At 50.9% G+C, this 14,094-nt stretch overlaps 3 protein-coding genes across 9 annotated transcripts in view; all 3 read left to right on the forward strand.

Moving 5' to 3' along the window:
• The window catches only part of Acap1 (ArfGAP with coiled-coil, ankyrin repeat and PH domains 1), a 16,034-nt gene extending 14,547 nt beyond the window's left edge, over positions 1–1,487 (forward strand). For all 6 annotated transcript variants that reach the window (XM_023723243.1, XM_004638396.2, XM_023723241.1 and 3 more), the window contains 4 exons: positions 287–396; positions 491–601; positions 939–979; positions 1,302–1,487. In XM_023723243.1, coding sequence (XP_023579011.1) covers positions 287–396; positions 491–601; positions 939–979; positions 1,302–1,402 — 363 coding nt within the window. In that variant the 3' untranslated portion in view covers positions 1,403–1,487. The remainder of the gene's footprint in view (positions 1–286; positions 397–490; positions 602–938; positions 980–1,301) is intronic.
• A 1,259-nt stretch (positions 1,488–2,746) lies between these two features.
• On the forward strand, positions 2,747–4,920 carry Kctd11 (potassium channel tetramerization domain containing 11). Its single transcript, XM_023723245.1, has one exon. The coding sequence runs from the start codon at positions 2,917–2,919 to the stop codon at positions 3,613–3,615; it is 699 nt and encodes a 232-aa protein (XP_023579013.1). The 5' UTR covers positions 2,747–2,916; the 3' UTR covers positions 3,616–4,920.
• A 249-nt stretch (positions 4,921–5,169) lies between these two features.
• Positions 5,170–6,745, forward strand: Tmem95 (transmembrane protein 95). Of its 2 annotated transcripts, none has more exons than XM_023723467.1 (7): positions 5,170–5,369; positions 5,582–5,638; positions 5,812–5,892; positions 5,996–6,016; positions 6,104–6,208; positions 6,319–6,406; positions 6,537–6,745. In XM_023723467.1, exons 1-7 carry the CDS (start codon positions 5,204–5,206, stop codon positions 6,568–6,570), a joined length of 552 nt encoding a protein of 183 aa, XP_023579235.1. In that variant the 5' UTR covers positions 5,170–5,203; the 3' UTR covers positions 6,571–6,745. The 2 variants fall into 2 exon arrangements, with proteins under 2 accessions (XP_023579235.1, XP_004638455.1); XM_004638398.2 differs by having other exon boundaries at positions 6,128–6,208.
• Positions 6,746–14,094: the final 7,349 nt, after the last annotated feature.

Raw genomic sequence — 14,094 nt, forward strand, 5'->3', positions numbered from 1 at the left:
AAGAACCAGGGCCAGGGAGATAGCTCTGCAGCATAAGTGCCAGCTGGCAAGTGTAAGGCCCTGAGTTCCATCCCTGGTAGGGAGGTAGGTAGATAGGTCAATAGGTAGGTAGGTAGGTAGGTAGATAGATAGATAGATAGAAAGGAAGAAAGAACGAAAGAAAACCAGGGCTAAACCTGACATTCTACTGTGCCCCCCCAAACTTCTGATTTCTGGACCCCACCCTCCCATCCTAAAACATCTTGAACTCCATTTCTAAATATGTCACTTTCTTGACTTCATGCAGAATTCTCTTCTGGCCTGTGAGTTTCTTCTCCAGAACGGGGCAAATGTGAACCAAGCGGACAGTGCAGGCCGGGGTCCACTCCACCATGCAACAATTCTTGGCCACACTGGGTAGGACAGCAGGGATCCTTCCTGGGTCACAGGAAGGAAGGCTCCAGAAGGCATGAAGACAGGAGAGGTGTGCTAAATATGGTTATCCCCTCAGGCTTGCCTGCCTGTTCCTGAAAAGGGGGGCTGATCTGGGAGCCCAAGACTCTGAAGGCAGAGACCCTCTGACAATCGCCATGGAAACAGCCAATGCTGACATCGTCACCTTGTGAGGATGCCTAAGGGTGTGGGCTGGCACTTGGACCATTCCTTCTGGGTGGGGCTAAGGCTAACACCAAGCCTGCCCAGTGTCTGGTGTGGGCGCTCAGGGAGGGGCAGGACCAGAGCCTGGAACTGGGCAGAAAAGGACCACACTCCCAGGGTGGATTGGACCAGGAATAGGAAAGTTGGCATGCAGGGTCAAGGATAGGCACTCATCCTGAGTCCAATTCCCACAACCATATTGCTGACAGGCATCATTTTAAGCACTTGACACTGGAGAGAAAGGTGAAGGAAACCCTAGGGAGTGAAGAGTGTCGTTTAATTCTCAATCTTCTCCCCTTCAGACTTCGATTGGCAAAGATGAGAGAGGCCGAAGGCCAGGCAGGTAAAGTATTCACCCGTCCCTCTTACCCCGGCCCAATACTGAGATTCTGGGCTTCTGGATCTTGGTGACCTGTCCCTTTCTTGCCCAACTGTCCCTCTCGCTACCTGTCCCTCTCGGTCTCCCTGCCTCCCTCCATTATTTATTCAATAAATATATATCCGTCGGATCCGATGATCCAGGGCCTCGGACCAAGAATAGGCAGGGGCGCCGCGCTCTGGGCTCCCAAGTTCCTGGCCGTACCCTCCACACCCAGGTCAGCCTACATGGGCTTCCGAGCCAGGGCCCAGCCTGTCTGGCCTCGGCCTTTCCTCCCATCCTTCAGGAGATGAGACCTATCTCGACATCTTCCGCGACTTCTCCCTCATGGCATCCGACGACCCGGAGAAGCTGAGCCGGCGAAGTCACGACCTCCACACTCTTTGATCCCAGGCCCTGGGGGCCCGCACCCCAGCTCCTCCTCTCCCCACAGGCGTCCCTTGTCCATTAAAGCCTCAGTGCTTTGCTCTTCTCTTCGTAGTTCACTTTACTGCCGCCACCTTTGGGTCGATAGGGTGTTGGGCGCTGTGGCTTTAGGGATGCAGGGAGCGGTTGGGAGTTTTGGAGCTCGAGTCCCGGGGTCAGCGACTCGCCGGGGAGCACTGTGGCTGCGCGGGCCTCGGCGCCGGGTGGCTGGGGGTGGGGTGCGACTCTCAGACTCGGGCGGTGAGGCCAGACCTGTCCGGCAGGGGCGGGGCGGGGCAGTCTTCCCTCAGGGCAGCTGGCGCTGAGCCGCCGGGAAGAGAGCTCCCAGGCACCCCGGAGGAGAGGTATCCCGGGAATGCAGTGGCTCAGCACCCGCCTCCTCGGGAATTCCCCATGGAGCAGCAGGGAAGGAACTGGTCCCCCGGCCCGCGACGGCAGGGGCCTTGGTTTCCTTCCAGTGGCCGGAAGAGGTTGCAGACGTGAGGCCCGGCACACCTGGAGGACCCCGGGGCTGTCGTGGCCACATCCGGAAAGACGCGCATGAGTCACCCCACTCCCACTCGTGTCCGCTCGTCCATCCAGTCGGCCCTGTCCCTGCTGTGGATGACTACCGGCTCCCACCTCCACCCAGCGGCTGCAGCCCCAAGGGGGCAGGGGCGGAGCGCCAAGGGGCGGGGCTGCCTCTTAAAGGGCCCCGGCCGCTGCCCGTTGGACATTTCCTGGGGACGGAGACCTCTGCGCCCTGCCGCGACATCCGGGGAAGGCTGCGACGACGCCCAAGTTCCGAGACTCCGGACTGCTTCTATCAGAGCCCTCGGACACTGCCAGCTCAGGACACGCCCCGCAGCAGCAACAGCGAGGGTAGTCATCCGCTCCCATCGGCTCCGTGTCGGTATCCTGGGGCCGGTGCCTGGAGCCTGGCCCGGCCTCTCACTGACCCCTAGAGCACTGTGTGGACTCGCCTAGGGCGACAGCGATCTTCCTAGAAACTCAGAAGCTGGACCCCTCAAAGAATCGGGCCTTTGCTCACCACCGTCACCTGCTGGCTGAATTCCGGAACCCCACTGTCTGAAGACCACAGAAAGAATTGCTGACCACCCAGAATTGGCTACGTCTGGACAGAAGGCTCTCTTTTCCCCTTACGGCTGCCCTCTGCTCTTTTCATCTGTTCCCTCAACCTTTCGGGGATTTCTGTGTCTAAAATTCCCACTCCACCATCAAAATAGCTACAAACTTTGCTAACTTGTACTCCAACCTGTGCCTCCAATCCAGCAATTCTGAACAATACCACCCAATCTTGCAAACACTCAGGAAGTTCTGCCTTTCCTTCTCCTTCCTTGTCTCCTGTATTCCCCAAAATTTCCCCTCCTCCTGTGCCCTCTCCGCCCCCCTCCTTTGGGGGCCCTGTGACCCTGAATGTGGGGGGCACACTATATTCTACTACTTTGGAGACCCTGACACGCTTCCCAGACTCCATGCTGGGGGCCATGTTTAGGGCCGGCACCCCCATATCTGCCAATGGCAATCCCCAAGGAGGTGGCCACTACTTCATCGACCGTGATGGGAAGGCCTTTCGACACATCCTCAATTTCCTGCGACTGGGCAGACTGGACCTGCCCCTTGGGTATGGAGAGACAGCACTTCTCAGGGCAGAAGCTGACTTCTACCAGATCAGGCCTCTCTTGGATGCCCTGAGAGAACTGGAGGCTTCTCAGGGGACGCCTGCACCCACGGCTGCCCTGCTTCACGCAGATGTAGATGTCAGCCCTCGCCTAGTACACTTCTCTGCTCGCAGGGGCCCGCACCACTACGAGTTAAGCTCTGTCCAGGTGGACACCTTCCGAGCCAACCTCTTCTGCACTGACCCAGAGTGTCTGGCTGCCATGCAAGCCCGATTTGGTGTGGCCAGTGGGGACAGGGCAGAGGGGGGCCCACATTTCCACCTGGAGTGGGCCCCCCGCCCCACAGAACTCCCTGAGGCGGAGTATGAGAGACTAGGGCTGCAACCATTGTGGACTGGAGGGCCAGGAGAAAGGCGCCAGGTGGTGGGAACACCAAGCTTCCTGGAGGAGGTTCTCCGGGTGGCTCTGGAGCATGGCTTCCGCCTCGATTCTGTCTTCCCCGACCCTGAAGACCTGCTCAACTCCCGATCTCTGCGCTTTGTTCGACATTAAAGATGTGGCTCTCGGTTTGCTTGTGGAGAAAAGACAGAATGGGGTAGCTGGGGGGTAAGGACTCCCCTGAAGCCTCTTTCTAGTTCTAGTGTGGGAGCTATGAGGGTCAGGAGGTCCACTACACCTGACTGGAGCCCAGATATGGGCTGGAATTCCAGAACCTGAGCTCACTGAGGGCTCAAGAGTGATCCAGGAGGTCTGGACTGGTGTTTATCCTGGGGTGGGGTGGGGCAGTAAAGATTCTCTTGGTTTGTTCTTGCTTGAGGCTGAAGACCTCCATCCAGGGTGTCTGTTGAAGCTCAGTATTAAGAGATTTAGAAAAGTGGAAAACACATCTATGTCTAGCCTAGACCTGGCAGAACCCTGGAGGGACGCTGAGGTGTGGGGGAAAAAAGGTGTACTTTAGATTACTTTAATATGGGGTCTCCTGGACTGTGGCCTTCCCTCCTAGATCTGAGTGGCCTGGTGTGGACAAAGAGAACTCAGAACACTCTGGGACACAGGAGGGGAGCTTCTTTGGTGTCTCAAGCCACCTACTGAGGGGGCCAGCACAGCCTCCATAGGTTGACATACAATCTATAGGAGCAAGGCCCTGGGAGTGCCCTTCTGGAACTCCAGATGTTTTAAACAATTCTGTTTCGAAGGTGGGGCTGGCCACAGGGAGAAGTTGGTCTCTTTTGTGTGGCCTTCATGTGTGTGCGCATGTCAGCCAGTGTGTGTCTGACTAATGGCATCGCTCCTTGGCATCTAAGTTTCCGTCTGTGTTGCTGACTACAGTGTCTACGTGATGGTCCTTCTGTGATCCCTGCATGTCCAGGCGTGTTTGATGTTGCCCAGCAACTGTTCTGGTCCAGGTTTATCTGTGGTATGAGTGTGAGTAGATTGAGATTTAGTTTAATCATAGGGCGTGTATGTGTGTGCGTGTGTGTGTGTGTGTGTGTGTGTGTGTTTATGTGCCTGCAATCACCATGTAGGCAGGAGGGGCCTATTTGCATTTGAGTCACTACAATCTTCCTGTGAGAAGTAAAAGAAGTCACTCGGCCTAGCTGGGCCTCTGAGACCTGTAGGGAATGCTTGGTTGCCTCAGCAACCATGAGCCTGTTGCTAGGAGATAGCTGGGGGAAGGCCCAAGGCTGCCCTGGGCAGACAGAAGAGATGAACAGTTGGGGAGAGTGGGGGAGGATATGGGAATGGATGGAATCTCTGAGTTCCTGAGTGGACAGGATACACATGCATAATTTCTTCACTGAAGGAGTTATTCGTTATTTATCACCGATTGTTACAAGAAGAAAAATAAAATGCTTTTTGAACTACCGACTTGTATAGACCATTATCTGCAAGAGAAGCTCTGTTTTTTCTATCTCCTACTAGAAATGTCTTCTTCTGGCCTCTGCAAGTTCCTTCGGTCCCAGTTCCTCCTCAGCCTTGGATGAAGCAGTGGCATTGTTCTGGAACACTCTAGAAATTCCACCTGTTCCAGAACACTCAAGAACCTCCTAGGCAAAGGGCTGGAACCCAATTCCACAGTAGGCTGAGGACTTTCTAGCCCAGGTGGGACCAGCTCCCCTTCTGCCCCTCAGCAGGCTTCATGTGGATGCTGACACTAGGTGGGGTTTTCCTGGCAGCCACCCAGGCTTGTATCTTTTGTCGCCTCCCAGGCCATGACTTACCAGGCCGTCTGGCTCGGCTCACCAGCCAGATGGAGGCCGAGTGGAAGGAATGGGCCTCTCCAGACTTTTCAGCCTTTGCCTTAGGTAAGGCCGGACACCCAGAGCGGGCCGAGGCGTGGCCACCCCCACCCCCCAAGGGTGACTAGGGTGACTTTCTAGCTGTGCGCCTCAGCAGTTGCCTCAGTCCACATTCCTCTCTGAACACACTGGAATTTCCCTCTGGGAGAACTCGGGATCTCAGGCAAGGAAGACAGAGCCTGAAGGAAATTCTTTCCCTTTCCTTCCCATCCCCACAGATGAGGTGACAATGAACAAAGTCACAGAAAAGACTCACAGAGTCCTGAGGGTCATGGGTGAGGTCAAAGGGAAGGTGAAACCTAAAGGTGGGGAAGGGGGCAACGGGACGCATGGAAGGACAGAGGCAGATGGAGTTTTGAGGGCTGAACAGGAAGTGGCTGGAGGTAGGGGTGGAAGTGTTCTGGCACTGTTTTGGCCCAGAAGTCTAAACCTGCATTCTACCTCCCAGAGATCAAAGGGTCCATCTCCTCACTCCCTTCGTATTGGCAGTGGCTACAAAGGACCAAGATCCCTCAGTACACCAGGGAAGGTAAAGGTTCCAGAAGGGCATCAGAAGTGATAGGATTTGGGGCAAAGGGGTGTGTGATTGAGCGGCTCACCCATCTCCATCTCGTCTTTGTCCTTTATTTCAGCTCTCTGTGCTCCTGCCTGCCGTGAGTAGAAAAAGAGGGGTAGCAAGGCCGAGGGGCTCGGAAGGGGGGCAGCTAGAACAGGACTGGAGCCTCGATTTCCCCGGCCAGCGCTGCTTCTGCTATCTCCTGCAGGGGGCAGCACCATTCTGTACAACTGCTCTACCTGCGAGGGCACCGAGGCCTCCTGTTGGCCCCGAAAACGCTGCCTGCCAGGTGCTTATTTCCCACTTCTGTCCCGCCCTGATTCCTGAGCCTTTTGCTTGGCACCATCGCGTGCGTGCGTGGTCTCCGGGTTCATCCACGGCCTTCTGGATTCCCCGCAGGAAGTCATGATCTATGGGAAGCCAGGATTCTGCTCTTAACTGTCTTCGGAGCTGTTCTGCTTCTGGGTGCTCTGAGCCTCCTGGTGGAGTAAGTTGGGGGTGCAGGGCTGGAAAGTGCCTTTCCGATCCCCACCCAGTGCTCTCCCACGCCACCCACTGTCCTTTCTCCCAGCTTCCCGCCTTGACTTCAGCTGGCATCCCATCCTCTCTTCCCTCAGGAACGGCCATCTCCAAGCAAAAGGTGACTTGTGAAGAAGCTCTGAGGAGCAGATATCTACAGTGTTCACTGGCTGAGAATCAGCCATGCCTTAGTCCCAGCCCCAAAGACGCAGTCTTCTAAAGCCTAAAACCTAGATGTCCCAAGATCAATTCTAGCATCAGATGCCCTCCAGGGACCCAGAGACCCTTGTCTGGAAAATTCCTCTCCTCTGGCCCTCCACCAGTCAGACAGGGCAGTGGGCGATGCCAGGAAATTATCTACAGAGGGAAAGAATCCCACCCCACCCTCTGGCCCCCTCTGCCATTCCGGGAAAGCAGGGCCTGTCTGCTCCAGAATAGCCTCTGGGCCCTCCCATGACTGATTGGGAATCCGGGAATAAGAGTTCGGGAGAATTGCCTCCTTCTAGGGTGAGACCACATCAGTCAGCCCGCTGGCATGCTGTCTGTCCATTGTGTTCACAGTGTGCAGCCCTGGCCTCCTACAGAGGCCTCTCTCCTGCTGGGCCCAAGTAAAAGTGCTATTCAATGCCCTCATCTCTGCTTATCCTCTGCCTGCACTGGGGAGGGGAAGAGGGGCCTGGAAGCTCTCACTGTGGCTCAGAGATCTGAACCGGGGGTGATTTAGTACCCTGGTAGACGTTTAGCAACATCTGGAGACATTTTATGTTGTTTTGATTGGGAGGCAGTGCTACTGGCATTTAGTGAGTAGAAACAGGAATGCTGGTAACGGTCTACAATGCACAGATAGTCCTCACAACAAACAATTAACCTGCTGAGGCTAGGCATGGTAATGATTCTTGTAGTCCCCGTTCTTGTGAGGCTGAGGCAGGAGGATCACCACAGATTCAAGGCCAGCCTAGGTTACACAGTGAATTCAAGTCCAACCTGAACTATATAGTGAGACTGTCTAAAGAGAAAAAAAAATTAACCTGTCCAAATGTCAATAGTTCACAGATAACCCCGGGTATGCTGAGCAGATTACTGAGACCGGGTATGGTGGCACACTCCTATAATCCCAGCACTGGGGAGTCTCAAATGGGAGGATCACTATGAGTCCAAGCTGAGTAGTGAGACCCAAAAAAAAAAAAAAAAAAACCACCACACACACAAGGGCCGGGGAGATGGCTCAGTGGGATAAGCGCTTGACTGGCAAACTCAAGGAACTGAGTTCAATCCCCGGTTCTGAAAAAAAAAAAAAAAAACCCTACTCATAGAAACAAATAAGGAAAACAACGACAAAAAAACTCAACTACTCATGCTTGCACCCCACCTCCAGAATCAGAATTAAGTGGTCCCTTAGGGCTCAGCAGACTAAGTGCTTGCTTAGGTAAGCACAGGGGCCAGGGTTCGATCCTTGGCACCACATGTTGTGCTGGCCCCATCCCCAGGTGTGCTGAGCCAGCGATGGAGTCCGGGTGTGGTGGGCACATGCCTGTAATCCCAGCACTAGGGCACTAGGGTGGCAGAAATTGGGAGGCTCACTACAAATCCAAGCTGCATAGTGAGGCCTACGAACACACATGCCTTAAAAGAGTTAAGTGGTCCCCTATGGGCCTTGGTTAGTGTTACCTGCAACAAAACAACCATCTTTGGGATGTCTACAAAGGCCTTGTGGATGAAGAAAAGACCTCTCACACCTTCCATGAGATGACCTTTCTGGTTTTGTTTTTTTTTTTTTTTTTAGTACAGTACAGGGTCTACAAGGTCTCACTACACAGATCAGACTTGTAGTGACTCTCCTGTTTGAAGCCTCCCAAGCACTGGGATTACAGGCACGTGCCACCATGCCTGGCCTCAATCACATCTCAGCGTGCCCCGGAGTTGGGGCTGGCGCAGCACACCGGGGATCGTACCCTGGTCCCAGTGTCTGACTAAGCAGACACTTTAATCCACTGAGCTATCTGGCCAGCCCTTCTTTCTGTTTTAGACATGCTACTTTCTACATGAAATATGAGACCCCAGATCTCACAAGATCATACAACTCATTTGTTCATTTAATTGACAAATAATGAGGCATCACCACTGCCCAATGTGGGAGGAGAAGACTCACTTCCTGACAGCCCAGGCAGCACAGCTCCTCTGCACTGCAGCCACCGCCTTGTGCCCTCTTCCCATGGTATCTTCTTTCCAGGCTCAGCATTTTGAAATTGGTCTTATTTCCATGCTCATATCCAGTTAGATAAACAGTCCTTGAAAGACCTCTGTCTGGGGCTGGTGAGATGGCTCAGTGGTCTAAAGCACCTACTTAGAACAAGCTTAGCAAAACACAGGGACTGCGGTTCAATCCCCCAGCACCACATGCCAGCCAGCCCTGCCCCCTGGTGGGTTGAACTGGCCACACATACTAAATAAATAAATAAATAAATAAATGTATGTTTTTTTAAAAAAAAGACCTCTGTCTGTCCCCCAGCCCATCCTGAGTCCTTTCATACTGTACTCTAGTCCCCCAGATGCACCACCTGGTCCCCTTAAATACATGTCCCCCTCAGAACCACACTGGTTCTCCAGAAACATGACTTACAGCCTCCTTCTTAGGGCCACATAGTAGATAAGAACTTGGACTTTGGAGTTGAGGTGTTTGGTTTTCTGGCTATTACTCTTAGTGATTCTTGTGCAACTTATGTAATCTCTCAGTAAGCTTGCTTGCTTTCTTTCTTTCTTTCTTTCTTTCTTTCTTTCTTTCTTTTTTTCCTTTTCTTATGTATTTGGTACAGGGTCTCACTACACAGCTTGGACTCATAGTGATCCTCCTGTTTTCAGCCTCCCCAGCACTGGGATTATAGGCATGCACCAGCATGCCCAAACTCCATTGTGGGCTCAGTGCGCCCTGGGGGTGAGGGCTGGTGCAGCAGGTGGGACCAGAGTTCGATCAGCCTTGCCAAAGGCACTTAGTCTGCTGAGCTATCTCACCAGCCCTAGGTTTGGTTTGTTTGTTTCTGTCTTGCGCAGGAGATCCAATCCAGAGCTTTGCTAGGTAAGCACTCTTATCGTTGAGTGCCACAGCCTCAGCTCCAGTGTAACTTCTCTACTGCTCTATTCCTGGCATTGGAAATGGAACCCAGGTTCTTGTGCCTGTTAGGCAAGCTCTCTACAGTACAACTATGCTACATCCCAACTCGTTTTTATTTTTATTTTGAGATAGGATCTTGAAAAGTTGCTCAGGTTGGGATTGAAACTGCCAACCTACTGTCTCAGCCTCCCAACAGGTCACAAGGGATTAGCAAGGGTTTACCATCATGCCTAGCCTGTTTTTTTATGTGCAGATAACATATTTCTTTTGTTTATAGCCTTTTTGTGCACTGTTTTCTTTCCCTGAGAGAGAGAGAGAGAGAGAGAGAGAGAGAGAGAGAGAGAGTTTGAGGCAGGGTTTCATGATATAGTTCAGTGAATTTACCTTGAGGTCACTATGTAGCCCAGATTTATCTTGAACTTGTAGCAACCCTGGTGTTTCAGCTTCCTGAGTGCTAGGACTATGGTGCTTGCCACCACAACTGGCTCTTTTTAAATTTTTTTTTTATTTTTTATTTTTGTAAACTCAGAATATATATTTATTAACTGCATACATTGAGAGAAGGTAGACACTGATACCCTCAGAGCTATGAGTATAACAAGTGTCCACCTCCTGTTTATCTTTTTAAATTTTAGTATCTCTAAAGTGAGAATGCATTTTTTTTTTCTGTATTTAGGACAGGGTCTACAGGGTCTCATTACATAGATTGGACTCAATATCCTGTTTTTCAGCCTCCAAAGTGCTGGGATTACAAGTGCGCACCACCACGCCCAGTCTCATTCGCTGTCTCAGCATGCCCCGTGGGTGGCGCCGCCAAGGCACACTGGGGATCGAACCCCAGCTGCTGCACTCTGCCTAAACAAGCACTTTAGTTCACTGGCCCTGAGAATGCATTTTAAATCAAAAGTATGTCATGATTTAATTGGTGAGTATTTTTTTCTTAGCAATACATAATATATATAAAAAATACATAATATAGTGGTATTTCCTACAAATGATATCCTAAATTGATGAAATGTAGTAGTATTTGCCTTATACAATTGCTGTAAAGTTCAAACAAATTCATATAAAATGCTTGGAACTGAGAAGGACATAAAATGGGGGTTTACTAAATACTTCCCATCATCTCTTCCTTGAAGACCTTCTCCACCTCCTCCTTGCCTACAGAATGTAGATCTGGTGTTTCTTTACCCTGCTGTTCAAGGTTCTTCATCAGCAGCTCCCATGTGTCTTACCTGTTTCTCAGGCCAGAGCTGTACAAACATAGACCTAACTAGAATCTCTGCTCAAATGTCCACGGGCACCTCAGACTCCCGGTGTCCAAACACACCTCCCCGACTCCACAGCTCTCTTGTGATCACTCTCAAGATTCAGGGCATGGGGACCAACCAGATTGCTCAGCAGATTAAAGCATGTGAATGAGACTGGGTGTGGTGGTGCGCACCTGTAATCCCAGTGCTTAGGAGGCTGAAAAACAGGAAGGAGCACTGCAAGTCCAATCTGTGTAGTGAGACCCTGTCGATCTTGTACCAAATACATTTTTTAAAAAAATTCAGAGTAGTGCCAACAATATTCTGCACATCCCTTCTGTGGTGGATAGCTAACTGGTGGTCAACTTCTTTGTTTTTTGTTGTTGTTTGTTTGGGGTTTTTTTTGGCCGAACCGGGGATTGAACTCAGGCCCTTGCGCTTGCCAGGGAAGCGCTTATTCTACTGAGCCATCTCCCCTGCCCTGATCAACTTCTTACACCTAGCTAAACTGAACTAGTGTGGTGCTGGATGTGGGAGGCCCACCTGAGGGTTGTTGTCAGCAGCATAAAGGCAGAACAGGAGAAGCTGCTGAAACGCTGCTAGGGATGCTGTTTGGAGAGGCTGTTGGAGCTGTTAGAAACTGCTAGTTCTCTTGGATTGTTCTCCTCGAGGACCTTCTCATGCTGGCTTTTGTCATGAACCTTGTAGGAGCTTTGGTCCTCATTTTGAGCATCGCCTCCTGGCTCCAGAGGGGAAGATGTTGCACTGCTCAGCTTCGTGGAGAAGCTTGTTGCATTGGCTTTCCTGCTGGGAACTCGGCTTTACTCATCACCGAAGGAGCTCAGGACCTCACTGCTGCTGAGGACGGCTATGGTACTTTTGCGGGCACTTTGGCACTTACCTTGGTCGTTGCTTCCCAGCTCCAGTTCAGATCCTTCAGACTGCTAACACAGTTCCTTCATCCCGCTGGCATAGACTTCCTAGCTTCCACTACTGACCTTTGGGCCCTCCCAGCACAGATCCATGAAGCGGACCTGCATGAGACTTTGTTGTGGGCTCTAGGCCTCCAGCTGGACTTGTGGGAGGCATTGTTATGAGCTCTAGGCTTTCATCTAGACTCATGCAGAGTTTTAGGATTCAGGCCCTCAGCTGAGTCTTCAATGTTTATGTGTGTGGACAGATTTCCTGCACTTCTTGTATATGATTCTTGGGTAATTCCTTATAAACTTATATTATAAAATGTGTCCTGTATTATATTGTTCCCCTTGAAAAAAACCCAAACCATGACACTTTCCTTTCTCTTCCCCGGATGTCCACAAGCCCACTTCTCATCAGTAATCAAGCAATTCTTTATAGTTCTGATCCCCAAGAATCACTGGAACTTTCTCTTTCAGCACTGCCCACCCCATCCCACCCCTACAGCCACACTGAATCACCCAACTTGTTTCTCTTTGCCTTTGCCCAGACTTGTCCTCCCACCTGAGATACCCTTCTGACTTGACTCAGACATTATCTCTTCTGCAAAGCAACCTCTGAGCTCCTGGAGCAGAGAAGAGTGTCTTTTCTTCATGTAGGTCTTAGCTGTGGCACCTATTACATTAAAGTGGTGTTTTTCTTTGTTCTCCCTGTAGGCAACACAGAGCCTTATGAAACGACCGCCCAATGGTTTGTGGTCTTTGTTTCCTGTACCTGGTACACACAGACACTGGGCCACACAGCCCTTGGGATGTATGCTCTTCTAGCAAGCTCTTCTTGTGCAGGTGCTGGTGGAATTTGTGTTTCTTTTCCACTTTTTCTTTTGGTGGGGCAGAAGATCAAATTCAGGCTTTCATGCATACTAGGCAAACACTACCATGGACTACACTTCCAACTTTTGTGTATCTCTTCTGTGCATCTAAAATCGGTGCACTAGAGTATGGCCTCTGGGGAAAGGACTGGCTTTTTTGAGCCCTTTACCGGACAGGGGAAGCTGCTGTGGGTATGGTAGTTTTAAGAGATGCCCCCCAAAATCTTTGACAGGCTTTCATGGTGAGGTAGGGTCCATATATCCTTCCCTGAAATCTGGGCTCTGTAACAGCTTGACCAGTAAAACACTGCAGAGAGGACATTATGCTAATCTCTGGGTCCATGCCTGAAGGAACTGGCTGGCACCTTCCACGCTAGTCTCTGACATACTCACTCTAGAGTATGGTCACTCTCTATAAAGAGGCCATGCTTTTGGAAGTCTACATGGAAAGGTTCCAGACAGAGGCCAGGGTTGCTGCCAGATGTATGAGTGATGCTACAGCACCCCCTCCCCCAGCTGTCAGATAATCCCCAGATCTTCAATTTTTCCAAATAAGGCCCAGATGTCACAGAACAGTGAAAAACCATCCCCATTATCCTATTGGAATTCCTGATTCAAAAACTCCAGGTATGTAATGAGATTGTTTTATGCCACTAGGTGTGATTCCCTTAATGATAGGCAACAAGAACAGTGGGGCAGAAAAAGGAGCCTAGGACTTCCCATGAAATGTCCAGAGCTCATGACATGGCCAGCCTTGCCACTTTCTAGCTGTGTATACCAAGGACAGCTTTCAGTCCTTCTGCCTGTAAAATGGAGTTAATGATGGCTTACTCGTACGGCGAAGATGTGTCAGACACCGCTTGAAGCGTTTTGTGCACTATATTATCTATAGCTAAATTCTTCTAAGCTCAGTGGCTTAAAACAAGTATCCTCTTTCACTTTATATGGAACAGAAATTCAAGAGCAAACTACAGTTACATAGTTCTACTGTAGTCAGTAGGACTGGTCATGGTAGTGCACACCTTTCATTCCAGGACTCAGGATGTGGAAGTAGGAGCATCACTGTGAATTCAAGGCCAGCCTGGGCTACATAGTGAGTTCAAGGCCAGTCTGAGCTACATGAACAGTTCAAAGACAGCCTGAATGATGTAGGAAGACCCTGTCTTTAAAAAAAAAAAAAATGAGGCTGGGGATATTGCCCAGTGGCACAAGTGCCTGCCTGGCAAGCACAAGGTCCTGAGTTTGATTCCCAGTAAAAAAAAAAAAATCAACATAAACAAATTCAGAATGGTGACTATAGTCCAGAACAATTTGTTATATATTTTACAAAGAAGTAGAATAAAAGTTTAAAACTTCCTAGCACAAAATGGAAAATGTTGGGGGCTGGTGAGATGGCTCAGTGGTCTAAAGCACCTACTTAGAACAAGTTTAGCAAAGCACAGGGACTGCGGTTCAATCCCCCAGCACCACATGCCAGCCAGCCCCGCCCCCTGGTGGGCTGAGCTGGCCAC

Source organism: Octodon degus, unplaced genomic scaffold (genome assembly GCF_000260255.1).
Source record: "Octodon degus isolate 3935 unplaced genomic scaffold, OctDeg1.0 scaffold00098, whole genome shotgun sequence".
In the NCBI taxonomy this organism is placed as follows: domain Eukaryota; kingdom Metazoa; phylum Chordata; class Mammalia; order Rodentia; family Octodontidae; genus Octodon; species Octodon degus.

Coding starts and splice junctions, on each gene's coding strand:
- Kctd11 (XM_023723245.1), top strand. CDS start 2,917: ATGCTGGGGGCCATGTTTAGGGCCGGCACCCCCATATCTGCCAATGGC.
- Tmem95 (XM_023723467.1), top strand. CDS start 5,204: ATGTGGATGCTGACACTAGGTGGGGTTTTCCTGGCAGCCACCCAGGCT. Junction 5,893..5,995: donor CCCTCAGTACACCAGGGAAG/GTAAAGGTTCCA, acceptor CCTTTATTTCAG/CTCTCTGTGCTCCTGCCTGC. Junction 6,209..6,318: donor CCGAAAACGCTGCCTGCCAG/GTGCTTATTTCC, acceptor GATTCCCCGCAG/GAAGTCATGATCTATGGGAA.